The sequence below is a fragment of the Oncorhynchus clarkii genome, chromosome 17 (genome assembly GCF_045791955.1).
Source record: "Oncorhynchus clarkii lewisi isolate Uvic-CL-2024 chromosome 17, UVic_Ocla_1.0, whole genome shotgun sequence".
NCBI lineage: Eukaryota > Metazoa > Chordata > Actinopteri > Salmoniformes > Salmonidae > Oncorhynchus > Oncorhynchus clarkii.
In genome coordinates this window covers 54,214,189-54,239,875 of record NC_092163.1, presented here as the reverse complement: position 1 = coordinate 54,239,875, position 25,687 = coordinate 54,214,189, and the positions used below count along the sequence as shown (strand labels likewise).

Below are 25,687 nucleotides of genomic sequence, written 5' to 3'. Positions count from 1 at the left end.
AGAATGAAGTAAAGTGGTTCAATCCCATACAGAGAGATAGAGAGAGATACAGAGAGAGCGACTGAGGACACACTGATACGGGACACACACACTTAGCCTGATTACATTCACTCAAGTCAACCAGCCTATCTGACCTTGTTACAGAGGGTGGGGGGAGACACACAGACACAAACAGAGCGACAGAGAGACAGAGACAGAGAGAAAGTGAAACAGACAGAGAGAGAGAGAGAGAGAGAGAGAGAGAGAGAGACAGACATAAAAGCGGAGGAAGAGAGAACGAGATAATGAGAGAGAGAGGGAAAGAAAGGGGCAGAGTGAGAGAAAGCAAGAGATCCTTATCCTCCCACCGGCCCACATCAGTAGTTTAGCTCACTGCAATAGTAAACACATTGTGAGAGTGTTTTTGTTTGTCACAGACAGGCATGGCATTAGATCTATGAATCTATGAAAGAGATCAAGTACACACATCACTGATTTCCACGCTGGACAGAAAACATGGTGAAAAAATACATGATGTCTGCAACAGTGAAATTATCTTCTATTTCAGACAAACATATCTTCACATATTTTAAGTGAATCTAATTGGTGAGGTCTTATTTTAGTGGATCACCATCTGTTAAAAATTCCTGTGTTGTGGAATTTCATCTAGTTTTCTTTTTTCTAAGGATACCGGTTTCCCTGAGGGTTAGTACTGTAGTTAGGAAAACTTTATTTAATAAGGAAACAGAACACAGGGACATACTGTACAATTGACCCTTCGCTGAATGAAATATTTAGCATATAGAATAACAATCCTGGCTAGACTTGCCTGGCCAAAGAATTCAACTATTGATTATGGAGAACAATTGCCTATTCAGATAATGAGCTAAATGCTTAAAACATTACAGACTGCATCCCTTCAATGTGAGTTTAAAGTAACTGCCAAATAAGGGCAATACGTCATTGATTTAGGGCCAGTTTCTCAGACACAGATTAAACCTAGTGCTAGACTAAAAAGCAAGCTCAATAGAAAATCTCCACTGAAAGTGCTTTTTAGTCCATGACTAGGCTTAATATGTATCTGGAAAACCGGCCCTTGAAGTTTAAGTGTCTGAATTTTCTTATTCATTTTGTATCTTTTTAACATAAATATATACAGTCCCAGTCAAAGGTTTGGACACACCTAATCACTTAAGGGTTTTTCTTTATTTTTACTATTTTCTACATTGTATAATAATAGTGAAGGCATCAAAACTATGAAATAACACATATGGAATCATGTAGTAACCAAAAAACTGTTAAAAACAAATACAAATATACACAACCATAAAGCCACCCTTTGCCTTGATGATGTCTTTGCACACTCTTGTCATTCTCTCAACCAGCTTCATGAGAAATGCTTTTCCAAAAGTCTTGAAGGAGTACCCAAATATGCTGAACACTTGTTGGCTGCTTTTCCTTCACTCTGCAGTCCAACTCATCCCAAACCATCTCAATTAGGTTGAGGTTGGATGATTGTGGAGGCCAGGTCATCTGAAGCAGCACTCCACCAATCTCCTTCTTGGTCAAATAGCCCTTACAAATAGCCCATCATGACTGACCTTCACACCATTACACCTCCTCCTCCATGCTTCACGGTGGGAACCACACATGCAGAGATCATCCTTTCACTTACTCTGCAACTCACAAAGACACAGCGGTTGGAACGAAAAATCTAACATTTGGACTCATCAGACCAAAGGACAGATTTCCACTGGTCTAATGTCCATTGCTCGTGTTTCTTGGCCCAAGCAATGCTCTTCTTCTTATTGGTGTCCTTTAGTCAAGATTTTTTATTCAGCAATTCGACCATGAAGGCCTGATTCACGCAGTGTCCTCTGAACAGTTGATGTTGAGATGTGTCTGTTACTTGAACTCTGTGAAGCATTTATTTGGGCTGCAATTTCTGAGGTGCAGTTATCTCTACGGAACATATCCTCTGCAGCAGAGGTAACTCTGGATCTCCCTTTCCTGTGGCGGTCCTCATGAGAGCCAGTTTCATCATAGCCCTTGATGGTTTTTGTGAATGTACTTGAAGAAACTTTCAAAGTTCTTGAAATGTTCCGGATTGACTGACCTTCATGTCTTCAAGTAATGATGGACTGTTGTTTCTCTTTGCTTGTTTGAGCTGTTCTTGCCATAATATGGACTTGGTCTTTTACCAAATAGGGCTATCTTCTGTATACCACCCCCTACCCTGTCACAATACAACTGATTTGCTCAACTGCATTATTAAGAAGGAAAGACATTCCACAAATGAACTTTTAACAAGGCACACCTGTTAATTGAAACACATACCAGGTGACTACCTCATGAAGCTGGTTGAGACAAGGTCAAGAGTGTGCAAAGCTGTCGTCAAGGCAAAGGATGGCTACTTTGAAGTATCTCAAATTTAAAATATATTTTGATTTGTTTAACACTTTTTGGGTTTCTACATGATTCCATATGTGTTATTTCATAGTTTTGATGTCGCCACTATTACGCTACAATGTAGAAAATAGTCAAAATAAAGAAAAGCCCTAGAATGAGTAGGTGTGTCCGAACCTTTAACTGGGACTCTATATACAGTTCATTCAGAAAGTATTCAAACCCCTTTACTTCTTCCACCTTTTGTTACGTTACATTACAGCCTTACTCTAAAATTGACACACAATACGCCATAATGACAAAGCAAAAACAGATTTCTTTACATTTTTGTAAAAAAAATAATATATACAGTATATCACATTTGCGTAAGAATTCAAACCCTTTACTCAGTACTTTGTTGAAGCACCTTTGGCAGATTACAGCCTCGAGTCTACTTGGGTATAACATTACAAGCTTCACACCTGTATTTGGGGAGTTTCTCCCATTTTCTCTGCAGATCCTCTCAAGCTCTATCAGGTTGGGGAGCATCGCTGCACAGCTATTTTCAGGTCCCTCCAGAGATGTTTGATCGGGTGCAAGTCCAGGCTCTGGCTGGGCCACTCAAGGACATTCAGAGTCTTGCCCCGAAGCCATTCAGAGTCGTTGCCCTGTTAAAAGGTGAACGTTCGCCCCAGTCCTGAGTGCTCTGGAGCAGGATTTCATTAATGATCTCTCTGTACTTTGCTTTGTTCATTTTTCCCTCGATCCTGACTAGTTTCCCAGTCCCTGCCGCTGAAAGACATCCCCACAGCATGATGCCATGCTTCACGAATGGTGCCAGATTTCCTCCGGGCTTGGTATTCAGGCCAAAGAGCTCAATCTTGGTTTCATCAGATCAGAGAATCTTGTTTCTCATGGTCTGAAAGTCCTTCAGCTGCCCTTTGGCATAATCCAAGCAGGCTATCATGTGCCTTTAACTGAGGAGTGGCTTCTGTCTGTTTCTTCCATCTCCACAGAGGAACTCTGGAGCTCTGTCAGAGTTACCATCGGGTTCTTGGTCATCTCCTTGACTAAGGCCCTTCTCCCCCGATTGCTTAGTCTAGGAAGAGTCTTGGTGGTGCCAAACTTGAGTGATAGAGGCCAATGTGTTCTTGGGGACCTTCAATACTGCAGAAATGTTTTGGTACTCTTTCCCACATCTCTGCCTTGACACAATACTCTCTCGGAGCTCTAAGGACATTTACTACTACCTCGTGTTTTAGTTTTTGCTCTGACATGCACCGTCTTCCTTATACCTGTAGGTGCTTTTCCAAATCATGTTTAATCAATCAAATTTACCACAGCTGGACTCCAACAAGTTGTAGAAGCATCTCAAGGATGATCAACGTTAACAGGATGCACCTGATCTCAATTTCGAGTCTCATAGCAAAGGGTCTGAATACTTATGATTATAAGGTATTTCAGTTTTTTATGTTTAATATATTTGCTAAAAATTCAAAAAACTTGTTTTCAATTTGTCATTATGTGATATTGAGTGTAGATTGAATCCATTTTAGAAAAAGACTGTAACGTAACAAAATGTGGGAAAAGTCAAGGGGTCTGTATACGTTCCGAAGGCACTGTATGCCTTTTTTTGGTAATGCTTTATGTGGTTACCCTTTCCAAGGGACCTAAAAATATAATAGTGAAAGATTTCATTTTTCATATTTACATAAATTGTCAGGCAATTCCGACAGCTCCTCTCAGACTGAACTGCATTTTCAGTCCTCTCTCTCTCTCTCTGTGTGTGTGTGTGCGTGCGTGCGTGTGTGTGTGTCACAGCGGCTGGCAGCTCTTGTAATTTGTCACTTTTCCCTCTTAAGCAGACAACAATTATTGGCTCCTTCAGACACTGAGGGATTGTTTGACTCTCCTGTCAGCACAATCTCATCCCTGTCACAGAGAGAGAGAGAGAGAGAGAGAGAGAGAGAGAGAGAGAGAGAGAGAGAGAGAGAGAGAGAGAGAACGCTCAAGATCCAAAATGAAATGCAACGTCTGTCCAGGTACCCAGGACGTTGGGAGATGACATTAAAACCAGCCACTAGGGGCACTGGTGAGCACTAAACCACGAGCTCCGGCTCCTGTTTTTTTATTTTTACGCTATCCCAAACCTTAACCATTATGGAATTAATGCCTAAACTTAACAGTCAAGTTGTTTCTGTTGTAAACGTAACCCTATCTCAAACTAAACTGTTGAAACTTCAACATTTTACATTTTGGAGAAACGTAGACAAACGTTGGAATCTGAAGTCAAATTGGTAAAACCGTGAGATCTTGTAGGGTAGAGAGGGAGAAAGAGGGTGTGGTGGAAAGAAAAGGGAAAGAGAAAGGACAGAAAGAGGGAGACAGTATGACACTTGGCCACATATTGTGATCGTTATCTGTCAATGTGCCTCTGTAGAAAATATCACAGAAAGGACCTGCGAGTCAACAACGAGAATTTAATATGCATTTATTATTTATTAAATTCATCAAACAAAGACGATCGAATCCCCCTGGAGGGGGCCTTTCATATTGCCTGTCCTTTCACTGGCCTGTCAACATTTCCCTTCCTCCCTCTGTGTCTCTTTCTTTCTCTCTCTCTCACGCACACTCACACATGCACAAAAGTACACACACACACACACGCTCACACATTCAAGTCTGTCAGACAGCAGGCAAAGAGCTGTGTGTGCCCTGCTCTGACAGGGAGTCAAGGTGGAGCACCTGAAGCACCTCTGGGTCCCTGGGGTCCTTCCAGAGGGGAACACCTGACAGTCAGCTGGGAGTGGGACATCAGAGGGGCACTATTGTTGTATAAGTAGTCGCTTGATACTTGACAGAAAGGATAGAGCGGACAAATGTGGCAATATCTTCAGATCTGATGAACAATATAACCTCTATTTGCATATTTTTAGGATAAATTGGCCTTTAAATTGTACTTGGTCTCAGAGGAAAGTGTATTATATTTTACAAAACTTCATGCCACTCCATTTGGTATGATATCTTACTTTACGTTAGGATACATTACATTGGCCTACAAATGTAATAGCGGTATCCTATTTGTCATACAACGTCTTGATTGCAATTTACCCATTTAGTATGATAACCTACGTTCGACTGCTTTAGTATGATATGCCACATTCAATTGCTTAAGTATGATATGCTATGTTGTTAATTAGCTAAAATGCTAAAGTTGTCCATGATGAGATTCAAACACTCAGCCTTTGGGTTGCTAGACATTCACATTATACGCCCACCCATCCTCAACCAACCCGCCTTCTTTTATTTTTACCTTAAGTGACCTACTGTCCATACCAAACGTAACGTATCATACTAATTTGAGTGTCCCGGATTTACGTGTAATATGTAATGTCTGTTCAATGTAATGTAACGTATCGTAAAGTAACATATACTAAATGGAGTGGCACAGATTTCTGTTAAATATCATGTTTTGCTGTGAGACCAGACTGGGAAGCTAGTTCGATCTGTTATGATCTTCACTTTACCCTAAAATCTAAACGAGGACATTAGATAAATGGCTGATATAATCATGGTTGTCGTATTTCCAGGGCCTAAAACCTGATCATTAAAATGAGGTAATAGATAGAGCGAAAGATAATTAGGTGAGAACTTCATTACTCTCTGGCTCAGGTCCACTTGAGTGTATCATATAGTTATAATCACTGTCGAAATTAACTGGAGGGGGAATGCAGAGTTGCGATGATACGAGCCCAAATTGAAAAAAATCTCCTGAGAAATGGAATATGAACTTGTCAAATTAGATGTGTCCTTCTATGAGCGTGTAAACAACTGGTGATCATCAGCAGTGCTTCTGTTTTGAGTTAGCTGACACATGGCCACGTAAACTCTCACACACACAGTGATACCCTTGGGGCAGGAAATCACTCTCTAATGCACATGGAGGGGAGTACACACAACACACACACACATACAGTATGATCTCATTATCTCAAGTAGCTGTCAACATCTCCTTGGAGAGAGTCTTTCATCACGATACAAACTGTGTTCCGCCTCCATGTGAACTCCCAGGAAGGAAATTATTATTTCATCAATTAATTGTCATTATTTAATCATAAACCTATCAAATACCATTAGTTCGGTTGGAATTATTCAACCCTCAACTCTAAACTCACTCATGCAAACAAACACCCAAACAAACACACCCTCTCACCCTCTCTCAAATACACGCTCAAATACACACACGCACACGAACACATATCACAGACATGCCAATAGCAATTTGTGCAGTCCCCCATTAGACAGATTGGGTTGTGCAAAAACAAAACAACAAGAAAACAAAAACAGCAACAACAATCACCATTCTCACTGATAACCACAGCAGCTGCTAGCAGCGAGAGGAGAGAAAGGGGCATTGGGAGGGCGTGTGTCTGTGTGTTTGTGTGTGTGCTTGTGTGTGTCATGGTTGGGAATGTTGTTATTTTGCCAGGACTAATTAGCCGTCTTTGTTTGTTAGTCTGGTCCTCATTGTTAGAAGTGTGACGCTTATTTTATGGCCAACATTTTAAACTGGGATGAGGAGATTAAAAGATTCTCACTGCTGGGCCATTGTGACATAAGCAGTGTGAGTGAGGAGGAGAAGAGAGGGAGAGGGAGAGAGGGAGAGAGAGCGATAGAGAGAGGGGGGAGAGAGAGAGAGAGAGAGAGAGAGAGAGAGAGAGAGAGAGAGAGAGAGAGAGGGCGAGAGAGAGAGAGGGGGAGAGAGAGGGGGGGAAGAGAGGGCGAGAGGGAGATGGGGGGAGAGAGAGAGAGAGAGGGAGAGAGGAAGAGAGGGAGAGTGGGCGAGAGGGAGAGAGAGAGAGAGAGAGAGAGAGAGAGAGAGAGAGGGAGAGAGAGAGAGCAGCAATAAAATAATTAATCATAACTGGACCAGAGGAGGCAACGTCGTGTCACTTAAACTTCCCCCCAATTTCCATTCTGATTGGTCAGGCACGTATCTCCACAGCAGGTACGGACAGCTATAGGCTTTCAGATCATGGCACAAAGCAACAGGGCTTACTCAGAGCACAGACACACACACACACACAAAGCCCCGTTGTTCTCTGACAGTGAAGTCCATGTTATTAATGTTTAATACTCTGTCGGTCTAGGTCTCTGTCTGTCTGGATTCAATATATCTCGTATTAAAGGTGGGACATGCACACACTGGTCATAAAGAGTGGTTGGTAGTGGGTAAATTATTAATGGAGTGTGTGCCACCTCTGGCCTAAACAATACTGTCCACCCAAGTCCAGCCCTGAATCTAACAGCTATTAAAGATGACAGTACAAAAACATGATACAAGACATCACTGAGGCACTGCCAGCCAGCCTGGGTCTAGGGGGAGTTAGAGAACTTTATGAAATGATTTCCTGCCCTGACTTTACTGTGTTGAGTTAAACTGATGGGAGCACAGGAGCTGTCTCCTCTTTCAGACCCCTGCCTGCTGAAATGGCCTGTGTGAGCGTGTGCTGAAATGTGATCGATGGAGCTGTATTTGTATCACACTTGGAGGGCAGGGGACAAGTGAGTCACCCACTATCATCACAGAAATAGAGGGTGACATTTTGACAGTCACTGTCACTATATCACCTTGAATATTCTCTGTATCTCTATTTCAAAACAAGGTTGGGTTGCAACAGGTACACATTGCCCTTTATGGACATTGAAATATGTGTTGAGTGGAATTAATGATTTCAAACCTGCATGAATAACTACGGTTCACCAAGGATGCCGTGTACTGAGAGGTTTTGACATACAGTTGAAGTTGGAAGATTATACACCTTAGCCAAATACATTCAAACTCAGTTTTTCACAATTCCTGACATTTAAGCCTAGTAACAATACCCTGTCTTAGGTCAGTTAGGATCACCACTTTATTTTAAGAATGTGATATGTCAGAATATTAGTAGAGAGAAAAATGTATTTCAGCTTTTATTTCTTTCATCACATTCCCGGAGGGTCAGAAGTTTACATACACTCAATTAGTATTTGATAGCATTGCCTTTAAATTGTTTAACTTGGGTCAAACGTTTTCAGGTAGCCTCCCAAAAGCTTCCCACAGTAAGTTGGGTGAATTCTGGCCCATGATTTGCACTTATCGCACCAAAGTACGTTCATCTCTAGGAGACAGAACAAGTCTCCTTCCTGAGCAGTATGACGGCTGCGTGGTCCCATGGTGTTTATACTTGCATACGATTGTTTGTACAGATGATAGAGGTACCTTCAGGTGTTTGGAAATTGCTCCCAAGGATGAACCAGACTTGTAGAGGTCTATAATTTTTTTCTGAGGTCTTGTCTGATTGCTTTTGATTTTACCATGATGTCATGCAAAGAGGCACTGAGTTTGAAGGTCGGCCTTGAAATACATCCACAGGTAGACCTCCAATTGTCTCAAATGATGTCAATTAGCCTATCAGAAGCTTCTAAAGCCATGACATAATTTTCTTGAATGTTCCAAGCTGTTAAATTTAAAATTACTTGTGTCATGCACAAAGTAGATGTCCGAACCGACTTGCCAAAACTATAGTTTGTTAACAAGAAATGAGTGGAGTATGTAAGTGTATGTAAACTTCCAACTTCAACTGTACATGGTTGTGCTGTACTGCATCCACTCCTGTACTACGCTCACTTTTGAGGCTGTCAAACTAATATACGGGGAGTAGCTGTGTGCAATAGATAGATAATAGCGAGACAATGCGACACAGCATCCATTTCACCCTGAATTTCTATTTAGACTGGACTGCTCTGGACTCAGACTGTTTATCAAAGACTGTCATGTTGAATGAATATGACTTAATATATAGAATATAAGTTGTTATGCTCAGTAGAGGCAGCTGTGACACGTACATGCTTCTTGTCTTTGTTCCATCTCTCACAGCCCACTTTGTCCTTTTTAATTAAATTAATAATCAAAAACACTTGATTAATTTCCTCTCTGATGCTTCACAGCGAGTCATGAAACAGACTCAAAAGAGGAGACAAAGGCTTCTCTCTCACTTCTTCTCTCTTTCTCCCTCACTTATTTGCCTGCTGTGTGCCTCAGGCATTAGTCTACTCTCTCTCCCTACATTTCTTTGAAAGTCTCCTTTTGTTTGTGAGGTATTGAAACTAGCCAGTTTCTCTCTCTCTTTCTCCGCCTCAACCTCCTCTTCCTTGTGCACCTCTCTCGCTCCTTTCTTTTTGACTGTCCTCACCTCTCTCTTTGTATCACTCTCTCGGTCTTCTACCCCTTTCTCTCTCTCTTCCTCTCCTGTTACCCCTCTCCCATCTCTCTCTCCACTCTGTTCCATCAGGCACGGTTGAATGGTGACAGCCATTCAATCGGATAATTAACACCAGTTTAATGCTCATTACCCACCATGCATTGGTCTAGTTTGATTTGTAATTACGAGGCGTTTTCAAAGGAAAACACGTTTAGATCTGTGTAGCACTCTCTTTGTGATGACTTCATCAATGCCATTGATTTAAACCTACTGGGAAAGCAGGAGTTATCGGATGGGTTATTATCAGCAATTACTGTAGCCTACTCTCCTGGCCTGTGCATCAGATTATGTCTGTACATTTTCTCACTCTTTGAAAATTGTGTTGCCATTTAAAGAAAAAGGTTTTTCTCTTTCCTCCTTTTTCTAAGTTGTTGGTTTTGTTGTGTTTCTGTTTATTATACTTAGGACATTTAATTAGCTGGGAAAATGATTCTACAGATATATTCTGGTCATATTTCAGCCTCTGGGATAAACAAATCTTTTCCACTTGGACAATTTCAGATGTGTCATTTCTCTTCAAGGGAATGCAAAGCTCTTGGTGAAATGAAGTCATGCTCTGATGTCAGAGTACTGCTGCCACGATTGCTTCTAACACTAGCGTATAGTATATGTTATTAATGGACTGTTTGAATAGTGTTGGTTTTGTTTTCCACCCAGAATGCAATTTCAACACCTGCATGTTCAGTATATACTGTAATTCTACCTGATCTAATGTTTATTCCAAAATGATAAAGCATTTAAATAATGAGCAAATTGACAGAGATTATCTTATTTTTTACCTTTATTCAACTAGGAAAGTCAGATAAGAACAAATTATCATTTACAATTTACAGTCTAGGAACAGTGTGTTAACTGTCAGGGGCAGAATGACAGATTTTTACATTGTCAGCTCAGGGATTCAATCTAGTAACCTTTCGGTTACTGGCCCAACACTCTAACCACTAGGCTACCTGCCACCCTAGTTCAATAAGACTCCCAATTTATTTTTTATGGTCCAGTCTACCTTCAAATATAGTATCTTCAGAATGTTTTTGTGGTGCCGCCTGTTATATTAATGTATGAGTGAAATGGTTGTGTTTTAATGATATGATCACAGCTTCTTTGTCCTTTACTGACCCCCATTGAGGGAAAACAATCCCATCCATCCATTCTCTATCACTCCCCAACAATCCATCCATCCCTCCATCCATTCCGCTGTCCACAGTCATTTGGCTCTGAGCAGTACCTAGACAGATTCAGTCATTGAATCAATAAGGCTTATCTAAATTGAAAGCGGGACATCTCATTCGAGACTATGTCTGTATTTAAAATGACTTTCCATTCTATATAGTGCAATACAGTACTTGTGTCCAGAGCCGTAGAGGGTGTGGTGTATCATTCTAAAGCCTCCAGTATGGGGTCAGATTAGTAACTCAGAGAGTGGGACACAGGCCTCATCTAGGAGTTTGTAGTTTGGAGATATTCACACCAGACACCAGTGGCCCATTTCCACATGACTTTACTGACACAATCATCCATCACTCCTACCAGCATGGCAGTATTACCTGCTTATTAGTTACCGCTGTTTGGTCCCAGAAGAGAACTAGAAAGCGTGCATGTACATGTGCCTGGCTAAATTGCTTGAGTTTGGCCACACCAGCTTTTGACTAACTCAATGTTGTTTAAAGCTATGTACAGTATGTCAGTAAGCACTTTATGACCATTTGCCAGAAGACCAGGTGGCACTGAAGACTCTCCTCCAGTCCCGTTCCCCCTCAGTCTCCTCAAGTCTGTGATTTGCTTTCCCAACTCCTCTTTCTATACCGTGTTGTTTATTTACCCACTTATACTGAGAATAAATCAAGGTCAGCACACAAAGCCAGCACACAGCCATTAAGATTCATTGTAATGCAAATACTCCTGCATCGGCAGCACTGGGCTGACAGGCTCTGATGTGCCAAACAATACACACACACAATACACACACACACACACACACACACGCGCACCCACACACACGCACACACACAGTGCGCTGTCTCTAGTCTTTCCATTCTCGTTCTCTTTCTCTTCTCTCTCTCTCATTTCCTCACTTTATTCAGAGTGCCAGACCAATGTGAGTCAGGTTTGAAAGGTCATCAGGGGTCATCCACACCAGCCCTCCTTTCAATTCTACTTTATCTGTGTGTGTGTTACCAAGTTTATAATTGTACTTGTTGAATTATTTGTGTTATTGGGTGCATGTGCTGTGTGTCATGTGTATAGCATTATCGTTTTTGCTAACTGTGTATGCATGTGTGTGTGTGTGTGTGTGTGTGTGTGTGTGTGTGTGTGTGTGTGTGTGTGTGTGTGTGTGTGTGTGAGGTGAGTGTGTGTGTGTTGCTGAGTGTGCTAGCTGGTAAATCTGTCAGAGACTTCAAAGTGTCAGCAGCCTCCCTCCTTGATGAGCGAGCTGTTCCGATGTTTATCCTGACCTGCTTTTCAACTCAGGAGCTTCACAAAAAACATCAAGGGATGGTGGGATTAACGGGATAAAAGGGAGGAGAGAAAGCAGTCTGGGATAAATATTGCAAATAGAAGTAGTTTCTGGTTCCTTGGGGGACACTGACGGTGAAAGAGAGGTGCGATATCAGCCCCTGCCTTTTAATCTGGTTGTGATCCAGACAGTGTGTGTGTCTCTGTATGTGTGTGTGTCTGAATGTGTATGTGCGTGCGTCCATGTGTGTGTGTGTGTGTGTGTGCGTGCGTCCGTGTGTGTATGTGTGTGTGTGTGTGTGTGTGTGTGCGTGCGTCCGTGTGTGTATGTGTGTGTGTAATCCAGATGGTATACACTATCAATATGCTACTGACACTCTTACATGTCAGGGTTCATTGGAAATTGAAGACGTATTTAGAGACTCATAAATTATGGAAAGGCATAAAGAAATAGCATCAACAACATTGAGTGCTGAACAATACAACTACACTACCAAAGTTTTTACATTTTGATGTGTAATACACATGTTTTGATCTATTTATTTATTGGAGCCAATGGTCAAAATAAGGTTATACGAAGGTCATCCTTAACCTATAAGAGGCATTTTGCCAAACCTTTTTAAATGTTTTACTGAGGCAGTTAAGATGAACCCATGATGTTGCCAGATATATTAGAAAGTTTCTGTTACCACAGCTCCATACACCCTGTTTCTGCATTCTAAAGAGAATATATTTATCAGAGGAGCCTGTATTATTCATCAGTGCAGAGTTGAAAGTGAATATGTAGTACGTGTGCTGAATAAGGTTGAAACGTGGTCTAGATTCTAATGTTCCCTACGGGAGTATCAACAGTGCACAGCCTCTTTGGCCCAAATGTGTGTGTGAAAAAGTCTTAACTTTCTTCTCCCCCTCCTCTCAAGTCGGGGCTTTTATGCAGGGTTCCAATTACATATTGACTGTTGGGGTTGCTCTAGAAATAGTGTGGTAGACCAAAGCTGATATTTTCAAAGCATATTTTAAAATGGCATATCCTCTCTCTCTCTTTCCACCCCTCTCCCCTCCTCCTCTCTCCCCATGCAGCGTGTGAGGTGGGTTTCTATAAGCCAGTAGCAGGTGATGGGTTGTGTGGGAAGTGTCCTCTACAAAGCCACTCAGAGACCAGAGCTGCCCTCTCCTGCCCCTGTGACTCCAGTCATTACAGAGCCCCCACCGACACCCTTGCTGCACCCTGCACACGTACGTCACACACACACACAACACCCCTACATGCTGCATCCTGCACCTATCTCTCTGAATGCCCTGGGTGATTTAGACATAATTATCTGTAATAACTATTTTGATTTCTGAACGAGATAATAGAAGCACCTCCAACTTTTTCAGGTGATAGGCAAGAAAAAAAACATATGGAAACGTAACTTTCTCTCCTCCCTTCTAATTCTAATTCTTCTCTTCCCATCTCTCCTCTCCCCAGGCCCCCCAACAACTCCAGTAAATGTGATATCATCAGTTAATGGGACGTCAGTGAATCTGGAGTGGGGGCGACCGCTGGACTCTGGGGGTCGCAGTGACCTGCTGTACAGTGTGCTCTGTCAGAAGTGTTCTGGGGAGGGGGGGCAGTGTGAGGACTGTACAGCAGGGACAACCAGTGGTGGAGGGGGGATGGGAGGAGGGGGTGGAGGAACAGTGGACCGTGCCGGTGTGGTACCGGTGCGGTTCGTTCCCCGGCAGAGCTCTCTGACCGAACCCTGGGTGACTGTTCTAAACCTGGTTGCCCACGCCAACTACACCTTCCGCATCCTAGCGATGAATGCAGTGACTCATCTGAGCAATGAGCTGCCGCCCTTCGCCTCTGTCAACATCACTACGAACCAGGCAGGTAGGGGATACCTGTATGGATTTATTACATAACATTTTACTCATGAAGGTCAATTTACATAGAAAAGAAATACAGTTTACCTAGAATTAAAAACAACATCTCAACAGCTACAGTAGGTTACATTATCCTGTATGATCTCTATTGGATTTTATTGCTGTTTACATGTAGGGCTGCCCTGTCTGTTCTGGTTCTGTATTAATTCATGTGTTGTGTACTTCCTTTTTTTTGCTTCCTGTTCAGCCCCATCCCAGGTAATTGCGATTCGTCAAGAGAACGCAAGTCAGAATAGTGTCACTCTGCTGTGGCACGAACCAGACCAGCCCAACGGAGTCATACTGGAGTATGACGTCAAATACTACGAGAAGGTACAGTAGATAAATACTGTGTGTGAGTGGGGCTGATCTGGGCTGATAGGTGAAAGTGACAGTGAGCGTGTGGGTAAGCCTGAAAGCGGAGGGAGACAAGCTAATTTCTGTGTTGTTCTGCATGCTCTGACACACAGCTAATGGGGTATGAGTGATCTGACCAGCACAGGAGGCACACACACCAGACCAGGGCATATGTAAATACCACATCACACCCCACAGCGGAGTGGTGCCTGGAGACAGGGGAGTGTGTATAGAGTGAAGTAATAATGTCATGAACACACACATCTTGATAGTACAGACAGATTAGTGTGGCTGCTGTGTTGATGTCTTAATTTGGCCAAACTCCCGGGGTTACTGCTAAGGTGGATGTTAGTCAGGAATGTAAACACAGCTTTGTATAGACAGCCTTTATCATCTCTCTTGTGCTCCACCCCTTCCTACCCTCCTCTCCTCCTCCCTAACCTCTCTCCTCCACCAGGATAAGGAGCAGCAGAGTTACTCCACCCTGAAGGCCAAGGGGACTACGGCCCGGGTGTCTGGTCTGAAGCCCGGTACCAGGTACATCTTCCAGGTCCGGGCCAGAACCTCGGCAGGCTGCGGACGCTTCAGCCAGAACGTGGAGATCCAGACCGGGAAAGCAAGTAAGATAATCAGAGAAGAGCACCATGGAGCAGTGACCATCAATAAAACAACAAAACACTGAGGTTTCAAAGTACATTGATTTCTATGGGTGAAAACGCACCTCACCCAACACCACCTATTTGAGTGATGCACGACCCACCTGGTCCCACCCAGCGGTGCACGACCCACCTGGACCCACACAGCGATGCACAAGTATTTGTACACATTCCTAGTAACTATAAAGAGGCTTGATAGAAGTGTCTGTTGTTAGATATGTGGACTACTGTGTAAACCTGTCAGCCACAGGGGAGTTGTATTTAACCCAGACAGCACAGCATGCTACTGGTTAAAGAGCCGTCAGTGTCAGTGGGACCAGGAAGTCTTCAGACAATCCCTTAATGTTATTGATCTGTGATTTGTGTGAGGGTCACCCCTGTCAGGAAACCTGCTGCTGATCCAAGCCTCAAAGAGCATAGAACACACACACACACACGCATGCAGTCTCACACACACACATTTCACGTTTTAACACACACACACACTGTCTTTGTCTCTCACTCTGACACTAACTGGTTGTGTTGTTGTGTGTCCAGTTCCTCTGCGCTACGACACTATGACCATCATCTGGATCTGTATGGTCCTGGTCTCTGGCCTCGTCACCTTCCTGGCCATCGTCATCTGCAGGAAACGGCAAGGCAACCCTTTCTTACACTTCACCACAACCCGTGATGTGGACGAGTCCTCTCTGACTCTACGTCATTCACATATGTATGTGGGATATCTTTTTACACTACCTCAAGGAGGGTTCAAGTAAATGTTACCATCATCTCCATAGGATTCATTTGTAGTAGGGTAAATGTTTATATTAGCATTACTTTGTTGTTCTTTATCTGCCTGTGATGTCCACTAACCTTATGCATTGAAATCCATATGATCACCTCTAAACCCCATAGGCTCTTATGCTACGGTAACTGTTTCCATAGTGTGTCTGTCTGCAACCTCAAACCCCAACAGCACTGTGATATGTCCATCAAACAGGAAACGTAAGGAGATAATCTCTCTAACGTTGTTCCACTAATGGTTTAAATTAGTACAGAGTAGTTCTCACTCTAGATTACAGCCTGCGTTTACAGTGGAAAGTCAAGTCATCTCACAGAGTTTCTGCGCAGGAAATGTTCAGACCCAGTTGAGTTTTGTCATTCTAAACCAAGGGGCCAGGGTTCCTGTCGAGAAGCAAGGTTTCGACCAGTTTTGCCTCAGTACTGCAGTTTAACTGACGCCCGCCCCAGAAAGACCATTTCAATACACGGCCACATAGAGAAAGAAGTCAGATTAGAAAATTCCTAGTAAGTCACTTTCGTCATCACCTTTGTGCACCAAATATCAATTTAATTATTAACATAATAATTGAGGCAAAAATAAATGTTCATCACTCACAGCCAAAGATACTGTATTCAAAAAAAATTATTCATCCAATGTCTGCCATATTTTTGGATGACGTAATGATGTTGTCGCTGCTCATGCTGCTCCCTGTGCGCTAGTGCACATGTGATGTTGGTACGTAGAAACAGAAAGCAACTCGGATTTACAGTAGACGGTGCGTGAATCGGCATATGTGAAAGTGAGTAGATTACCTTGAAAACAACGGGCAGACATTTTGGACACAGTCTCCAGTTCTTATTATACCTCAGTGTTCTAAACAGTGAGTTTAATTATAATGGCAATTCATTTTGGTTAAGTAACAATGCAAATGTGTTTTACATATATATCCCTCTCCTTCAATTCCCTCTTCTGAGTTCTACAACTCTTCCACAAATAATTGATTTAATTGCGTTGAACTTTTTCCAACTTGTTAACATTTTCAAGCCGAGTTGGTTTGGAGCTGGAAGACAGAAAGAGAGGAAAACAGTGAGAAGTGTCTAGACTCTGAACTATTCTGAAGACTTACATGTGAAAAAGGCCTTTTAGAGTGAATTAACTGCTATGACAAGACTGAAGAGTTTTAACATACAACGTGATGCTCTATATAAACCATACACCAGAGAAGACTTGGAAATACAAAGTAGAAAACAGGATCACAACATAGTGACATTTACATGTTTCTGTGTGTTTGTGATACAGACATTGTGGCTATAGCAAGGCCTTCCAAGACTCTGATGAGGAGAAGATGCACTACCAGAATGGCCATGGTGCGTTTTTTATTATTATTACTAGTCTATTATTATATTTCCCTTCCTAGTCTTCACTCAAGTGGTAATAATGTTCATCCTCAATGTACACAGTTCACTTCCCTTTTGATTCAGATTTGTTCAGGTAGAAATGATCTCTCTCTCTCTCTCTCTCTCTCTCTCTCTCTCTCTCTCTCTGAGAGATGCTTGCAAAGCTTATGTGGGTATCCAAGTTCATACTTTTAAATGGCATATTCTCTCTCTCTCTCTCCCCCCCTCTCTCTCCCTCTCTCCCCCCCTCTCTCTCCACCCCCTCTCTCTCCACCCCCCTCTCTCTCTCTCTCTCTCTCTCTCTCTCTCACTCACTCACTCACTCACTCATGTGAAGCATATTGTTTCCATCCAGTGGTATGTGACCAGATGCTAATGTTGTTTATTTTAGTGTCATTCCCCGACGCACGTTTCTACATCGACCCACACACCTACGAGGACCCCTGCCAGGCCGTCCATGAGTTTGCCAGAGAAATTGAAGCTTCCAGGATCAAACTGGAGAAAATCATTGGCTCAGGTAAACTGAAAATCATTGGCTGACGTAAATGCTGAGGTGTGCAGTGGAGAGGGATGGCACAGTGGAATCAGAGCGTCGCATGGGGCTATCAATCAAACACACAGGGAATACTAACATCATATTGGCACAGCAGGAAATGGCAACACACAGGCGTCATAATCACGTCTGTTAACAATGACCTTTAGAATGGAAGTTGTTGATAAGACACAGAAGAGGAAAGGGAAAGACATGTAATGACATGTTCCAGGACTTTTCAGAGCACAAAGGAGAAATATACCGTACATACACTACCATTCAAAAGTTTGGGGTCACTTAGAAATGTCCTTGATTTTGAAAGAAAAGCTCATTTTTTGTCCATTAAAATAACATGAAATTGATCCGAAATACAGTGTAGACAGTATTTCGTAGTACACAGCATTGAACGAGATCTTCAGTTTCTTCTCGCATCTTCATTTCTCAGAACAAGAATAGACTGACTAGTTTCAGAAGAAAGTTATTTGTTTCTGGCCATTTTGAGCCTGTAATTGAACCCACAAAAGCTGATGCTCCAGATATTCAACTAGTCTAAAGAAGTCTAGTTTTGTTGCTTCTTTAATCAGAACAACAGTTTTCAGCTATGCTAACATAATTGCAAAAGGGTTTTCTAATGATCAATTAGCCTTTTAAAATGCTAAACTTGGATTAGCTAACACAACGTGCCATTGGAACACAGGAGTGATGGTTGCTGATAATGGGCCTCTGTACTCCTATGTAGATTATCCATAAAAAAATCAGCCGTTTCCAGCTACAACAGTCATTTACCACATTAACAACGTCTACACTGTATTTCTGATAAATGTTATGTTATTTTAATGGACAAAAAATTGCTTTTCATTCAAAAACAAGGACATTTCTAAGTGACCCCAAGTGACCAAATATTTTTTTGTTTTTGTTTGAATACATTTTTCAATCAATGGATACATCCGTCTAGTGTTGTCAGGGAGGCATATACTATATCTCAACCTGAATTGTGTGTCTGTTTGTGTGTGTCTCCAGGTGAGTTTGGGGAGGTGTGTTACGGGCGGATGCGTCTCCCAGGGAAGAGAGACATCCCGGTGGCTCTGAAGACGCTGAAGGCAGGATACAGTGACAAGCAGAGGAGAGAATTTCTGGCTGAGGCATCAATCATGGCCCAGTTTGACCACCCTAACATCATCCACCTGGAGGGAGTGGTAACACGCAGTAAGATTCCATTTGTTTTGATTTGATTCAACTCCATTTTCAGTTTGGTGCAATTACATTTATTTTCAGCTAAATTCAAATGCAATAAGTAAATAATTTGGTGTAAGTTACTCCTGTTTAGTTACTGTGGTTCCTGCCTCACTCCCTCCCCCACACTCCCTTACTCCCATCCCTCCATTCCTCCAGGTAAACCAGTCATGATCATCACTGAGTACATGGAGAATGGATCTCTGGACTCTTTCCTGAGGGTTTGTTGATTTTCTGTTTTTATATATACTGAACAAAAATCTAAATGCAACATGTAAAGTGTTGGTCCCATGTCTCATGAGCTGAAATAAAAGATCCCCAAAATGTTCCTTACGCACAAAAAGCTTATTTCTCTAAAATGTTGCGCACACGCGTATTTACATCCGTTAGTGAACATTTCTCCTTTGCTAAGATAATCATCAATTCACCTGACAGGTGTGGCATATTAAGAAGCTGATTAAACAGCATGATCATTACACAGGTGCACCTTGTGTTGGGGACAAAAAAAGGCCACTCTAAAATGTGCAGTTTTGTCACACAATACAATGCCACAGAGGTCTCAAGTTGGCATGCAATTGGCATGCTGACTGCAGGAAGGTCCACCCGAGCTGTTGCCAGATAATTGAATGTTAATTTCTCTACCATAAGATGCCTCCAACATTGTTTTAGAGAATTTGGCAGTACGTCCCACCAGCCTCACAAACGCAGACCATGTGTATGGCGTCATGTGGGCGAGAGGTTTTCTGATGTCAACGTTGTGAACAGAGTGCCCCATGGTGGCGGTGGGATTATGGTATGGGGAGGCATAAACTAGAGACAATGAGCACAATTGCATTTTATCGATTTGAATGCACAAAAATTCCATGACGAATTCCTGAAGCCCATTTTTTTAAGGTATCTGTGACCAACAGATGCATATCTGTATTTCCAGTCATGTGAAATCCATAGATTAAGGCCTAATGAATTCATTTCAATTAACTGATTTCCTCAAATGAGCTGTAACTCAGTAAAATCTTTGAAATTGTTGCATGTTGCGTTTATATTTTTGTTCAGTATATTTTCCTGTGAAGCACATTGCGTTGCATTCCATGTCTGAAATGTGCAGTATAAATAAAACAACGCATTCTTTGGATTTCATCTCTTTTTCACATACAGTTTCCCTCTTTCTATCAGATTCCCTCACTTTCTTTCTCTTGTGAACACATTAAAAAAATGTTTTTGAAAGACTTGACATCAGAGATCTCAATCCATATGCCTGTAACGAATACTACAATCTTTCTCTACATCTCAACCCCGTTCTTCTCCTCTCTCCCCTTCCTCCTCTCAGAGACATGATGGTCAGTTCACTATAATCCAGTTGGTGGGCGTGCTGCGTGGCATCGCTGCGGGTATGACCTACCTGGCAGACCTGGGCTACATCCACCGCGACCTGGCAGCTCGTAACATCCTGGTCAACAGCAACTTGGTGTGTAAGGTGTCTGACTTCGGCCTGTCTAGAGTCCTGGAGGACGATCCTGATGCAGCATACACCACCAGCGTGAGTTCACACTCTCATGATAGCTACATTCTAAAACTCTAATATGCACTAGGTTCTAATACTGTTGTAGCCCTAGTTCTCTAGTTCAGGTTCTGTTTTCTATTCCGTGGTGAAATGCCAGTGTCGGCTCTAGTCTGGTGCTGTTCCCTTCAGGGTGGTAAGATTCCGATCCGCTGGACAGCACCGGAGGCCATCGCCTACAGGAAGTTCTCCTCATCCAGTGACGTGTGGAGCTACGGCGTGGTCATGTGGGAAGTGATGTCATACGGGGAGAGGCCATACTGGAATCTCACCAACCGAGATGTGAGTAGAGTGGACACACACACACAAAAAACACATGTACTGTATGTGTGTGTAATGATACCTGCATATATATGTGTGTGTGTGTGTGTGTGTGTGTGTGTGTGTGTGTGTGTGTGTGTGTGTGTGTGTGTGTGTGTGTGTGTGTGTGTGTGTGTGTGTGTGTGTGTGTGTGTAGGTGATAAAATCAGTAGAGGAGGGCTACAGGCTGCCTGCTCCAATGAGCTGTCCAGGTGCTCTACACACTCTCATGCTGGACTGCTGGCAGAAGGACCGGAACGAGAGGCCTCGCTTCTGCCAGATTGTTACGGTTCTAGACAAGCTTATCCGGAACCCGGAGAACCTTAAGTCCATGGACACGCTGTGCAGGTGAGCAGGCTGCTAGGCCACCATCGCCTGGGCAATACAGATTGCTTGGGAGCCATTGTCTGGACAAAGGGCTGCAAATCCACTCTCAGCTCATCTGTCATACATAAGCTGTGGGATAAAGTTACAGCCCAAAGTTTCCCCCAAACTTCCCCGGCTGACGCGAGGGAGACGGGTTGCCTTAGGGGAGCAAGGAACGGCCGTGTTCGTTTTCCAATAAGCTCATCTCTGATTGACGCGCTCTCGGTTAAATAAGAGCCTGTGATATTGACATTGATCGTTTGGGAATCAGAGAGCAGAGAGAATAGCGGCTGAAGCTAGAGTTGGACCCGTGTTAAATCGCTCCGTTCAGATCCCGGGTCCCGGATCCCTGGTGCATGTCAGGAGGAAGAAGGGGAGATGGAGGGAAGGGGGGGGTGTTAAGGATTTCTCCCTGTATTAATCTAGCCAAACCAGCCATCCTGCAATCAGAGCAGCCACCTCTTCTCTATCATTTTAACTGCTATTGATTTTCTGCCTTAGCTGCTATTGCATTTCAAGACCCTTTTTTCTTCTCTCTCTTTCCTCATGCCTCCGCTCTCCCTTTTCTCTATCTTTTTCCTACCACCTTTTCTTCCTCCTCTCTCTCTCTCACTTTTTTTCCCTCCATTTTGTCTCTCGCGGTCTCTTGCTCTCTCTCGCCCTCTTTTCTCTCTGTCTCTCTCTATCCCCCAGGTTAGGCACACCTCCCATGATGGACAGAAGTATCCCAGACTTCAGCAGCTGTAGTTCCGTGGATGAGTGGCTGGATACCATCAAGATGGGTCGATACAAGGACCACTTTGCTGTAGGAGGCTACCAGACCTTGGGCCACGTCATAAGCATGAACCAAGGGTAAGGGGTCAGGCCACAGCTCCACGCTGACACCACACTACAGTCCTACTCTCACAACATCACACTCTAATCACATTATCCAAATGTCATGGATGCAGTTGCCATAATGTGCTTAACAGTAACTTGTTCTATCATATCTAATGTGTGTTAATGCATGTGATCACTGATGTGTGTGTGACTTTGTTCCATCTCTGTGTCCTACAGGGATATACACAGACTGGGGGTGACACTGATGGGCCACCAGAAGAAGATCATGACCAGTGTACAGCTGATGCGTGTTCAGGTGCTCAACAGGAGTGTGCCATCAGTGCATGTGTAACTTCAGCCTCCAGGCTTCTCCAGCCAGCCGAATGTCAAATCTAGCCCCAGGCTTCTGAGGCCTAGTGGAACTTCATGGGAATAGATCTATGACTACTATAAGATTGTCTGGGTGACATTCTGGTGAACTTTTCAAGACTTCTTCTTTGAGAGGTTGAAACTTCCAGAGGACGGATATGAAGGGACTCGAGTACAGTAGCCTATCAAGTCCATGGGACATTTTCATCATTGTTTTTCCTATTCAGATATGTTTTGTGAGTTCTGTGTCTTGTTTGTAAAAATGGATGGACTGCCTTAATCTCCACAGACAATTTTAATTTTGTTGTATACAAAGAGAGATTTTATGAATATGAATTTATTAGAAGAATATGTTATAATGGATCTGAGTGATAGCCTAGCATACAGTAAGAGAGAGACTGACAGGGGCTGGAGCATTCAGCTGTGTCCCCGAACACACAGCTTCTCTTATGGTTCCCCTGAGAACCGGCCCCCGACTTCAAAACTGACATGGTTGGACCCTGCACCTGACAATGGACAAACAGCAAAAAACTCAGAAGTCCCAAGTCTCCTCCATCGAGGAGGAGACCAGTTTCAACAAGAGAGACAAACTCACACAGTAAACCTTTGAATGACCATGGGAGAGAAGCATTGTGTTCTCTCCCTGTTACAGCTGCATAGCGCACAACTACTGTAGAGAAGATGTATGGATGATGACTTAATGTGATGTGTCACTGTTTTGACTCTGTGGTGGTTAGAAGGGGAAAACTAAGAATAGGAAAAGTTCTGTATGTGGAATGTTTTTATCTAAATACCCCGAAAACAATATCATTTATGGTCCTAGTTTCTCTGTGCAATCAAGAGAAAGCTTTTCTTGTGCAACTCTGTAGGACTTAATAGGTGGTTGTGTCTCTTTTTATTAGAGAAGAACCTCATATTCCCTGAATATGCATTGCATAACTATGGTGTCATTTTAATAATGTTTCCGGATCTTTATGGAGATGCTTAAAAAAAAAATATTGAATTCCATATTTTATAAAAGTATGTTTTATTAGATTAATTAATTGACAAACATCCTTCAGTTTGTCTATACCATTACATACCTACAGTCACAGCAATACAACTGGATTTACTCACCTCTGTCTGAAATTAGGTCTATTTGCTGTCAAACTAAATTCAAAAGACACAGGCTTTTTGCAACGATTGATGGGTCATCCTTGTTTCTAATGTTGAATCATAAAATGTGCAAATAGTCCATGATAACACAATAAATAAAAACAATTGTGTGTGTGTGTGTGTGTGTGTGTGTGTGTGTGTGTGTGTGTGTGTGTGTGTGTGTGTGTGTGTGTGTGTGTGTGTGTGTGTGTGTGTGTGTGTGTGTGTGTGTGTGTGTGTGTGTGTGTGTGTGTGTGACTGAAACAGCGGTACACTTCTGTATACATAGCTCAATGCTGATAGAGTCCACTACCATGACTGATCTGGGAATGAATAAAACGGGTTTAACACAACAACTGACCTGTCTCGCCTGGGATGTTGCAGAATTTGACACATTGCGATTCGGAACACAACACCATGACTAATCTAGGAATTAATAGAATTGATTTAACACAACAGGGTTGGGGTTACGGTAATGGATAGGGTTCATGGTTAGGGTTAGGGTATATCCACGATGTAAACATGAAGCGGTTAGGCCAAGATTAAATCCGATCATGGGTTATTGCAGCTTTTAAGGGCAATTTCCAATTGATCTGACATATGCAGAGTTTACCGTGAAAGGGATCTCCCCAACATTGCCTTTAAAAGCTGCAATGACTATAACCTGCGATCGTATTGAATCACGGCCTTAGGGTTAGGGTAATGAATAGGGTTACAGTAATGAATAGGGTTACAGTAATGAATAGGGTTAGGGTAATGAATAGGGTTAGGATAATGAATAGGGTTAGGGTAATGAATAGGGTTAGGGTAATGAATAGGGTTAGGGTAATGAATATGGTTAGGGTAATGAAGTGGGTTAGGGTAATGAATAGAGTTACAGTAATGAATAGGTTTAGGGTAATGAATAGGGCTGGGGTAATGAATAGGGTTAGGGTAATGAATAGGGCTAGGGTAATGAATATGGTTAGGGTAATGAATAGGGTTACAGTAATGAATAGGGATAGGGTAATAAATAGGGTTAGGGTCATGAATAGGGTTAGGGTAATGAATAGGGTTAGGGTAATGAATAGGTTTAGGGTAATGAATAGGGCTGGGGTAATGAATAGGGTTAGGGTTACAGTAATGGCTAGGGTAATGAATAGGGTTAGGGTCATGAATAGGGTTAGGGTAATGAATAGGGTTAGGGTAATGAATAGGGTTAGGGTCATGAATAGGGTTAGGGTCATGAATAGGGTTAGGGTAATGAATAGGGTTAGGGTAATGAATAGGGTTAGGGTAATGAATAGGGTTAGGGTTACAGCAATGGCTAGGGTAATGGATAGGGTTAGGGTAATGAATAGGGTTGGGGTAATGAATAGGGTTGGGGTAATGAATAGGGTTAGGGTCATGAATAGGGTTAGGGTCATGAATAGGGTTAGGGTAATGAATAGGGTTAGGGTAATGAATAGGGTTAGGGTAATGAATAGGGTTAGGGTCATGAATAGGGTTAGGGTCATGAATAGGGTTAGGGTCATGAATAGGGTTAGGGTAATGAATAGGGTTAGGGTCAAGAATAGGGTTAGGGTCATGAATAGGGTTAGGGTAATGAATAGGGTTAGGGTAATGAATAAGGTTAGGGTAATGAATAGGGTTAGGGTTGTGTTTACCGTGAAAGGGATCTCCCCAACATTGCCTTTAAAAGCTGCAATAACTATAACCTGCGATCGTATTGAATCACGGCCTTGGGGTTAGGGTAATGAATAGGGTTACAGTAATGAATAGGGTTAGGGTAATGAATATGGTTACAGTAATGAATAGGGTTACAGTAATGAATAGGGTTACAGTAATGAATAGGGTTACAGTAATGAATAGGGTTACAGTAATGAATAGGGTTACAGTAATGAATAGGGTTACAGTAATGAATAGGGTTAGGGTAATGAATAGGGTTACAGTAATGAATAGGGTTAGGGTAATGAATAGGGTTACAGTAATGAATAGGGTTAGGGTAATGAATTGGGTTAGTGTCATGAATAGGGTTAGGGTAATGAATTGGGTTAGGGTCATGAATAGGGTTACAGTAATGAATAGGGTTAGGGTAATGAATAGGGTTAGGGTAATGAATAGGGTTAGGGTCATGAATAGGGTTAGTTTCATGAATAGGGTTAGGGTCATGAATAGGGTTAGGGTAATG

General features: G+C 42.5%; 1 protein-coding gene across 1 annotated transcript in view; it reads left to right on the top strand.

Annotated features, from left to right (window-relative positions):
- LOC139369833 (ephrin type-A receptor 8-like) overlaps positions 1 to 23,652 on the top strand; it is a 100,078-nt gene extending 76,426 nt beyond the window's left edge. The window contains exons 6-19 of the mRNA XM_071109111.1: positions 13,203 to 13,358; positions 13,594 to 13,998; positions 14,239 to 14,363; positions 14,845 to 15,007; positions 15,581 to 15,677; positions 17,109 to 17,176; positions 17,598 to 17,723; positions 18,759 to 18,944; positions 19,131 to 19,192; positions 20,299 to 20,508; positions 20,662 to 20,811; positions 20,987 to 21,177; positions 21,889 to 22,047; positions 22,252 to 23,652. Of these exons, the coding sequence (XP_070965212.1) occupies positions 13,203 to 13,358; positions 13,594 to 13,998; positions 14,239 to 14,363; positions 14,845 to 15,007; positions 15,581 to 15,677; positions 17,109 to 17,176; positions 17,598 to 17,723; positions 18,759 to 18,944; positions 19,131 to 19,192; positions 20,299 to 20,508; positions 20,662 to 20,811; positions 20,987 to 21,177; positions 21,889 to 22,047; positions 22,252 to 22,366 (2,213 nt within the window). The 3' untranslated portion in view covers positions 22,367 to 23,652. The remainder of the gene's footprint in view (positions 1 to 13,202; positions 13,359 to 13,593; positions 13,999 to 14,238; positions 14,364 to 14,844; positions 15,008 to 15,580; positions 15,678 to 17,108; positions 17,177 to 17,597; positions 17,724 to 18,758; positions 18,945 to 19,130; positions 19,193 to 20,298; positions 20,509 to 20,661; positions 20,812 to 20,986; positions 21,178 to 21,888; positions 22,048 to 22,251) is intronic.
- The last annotated feature ends 2,035 nt before the right edge of the window (positions 23,653 to 25,687 follow it).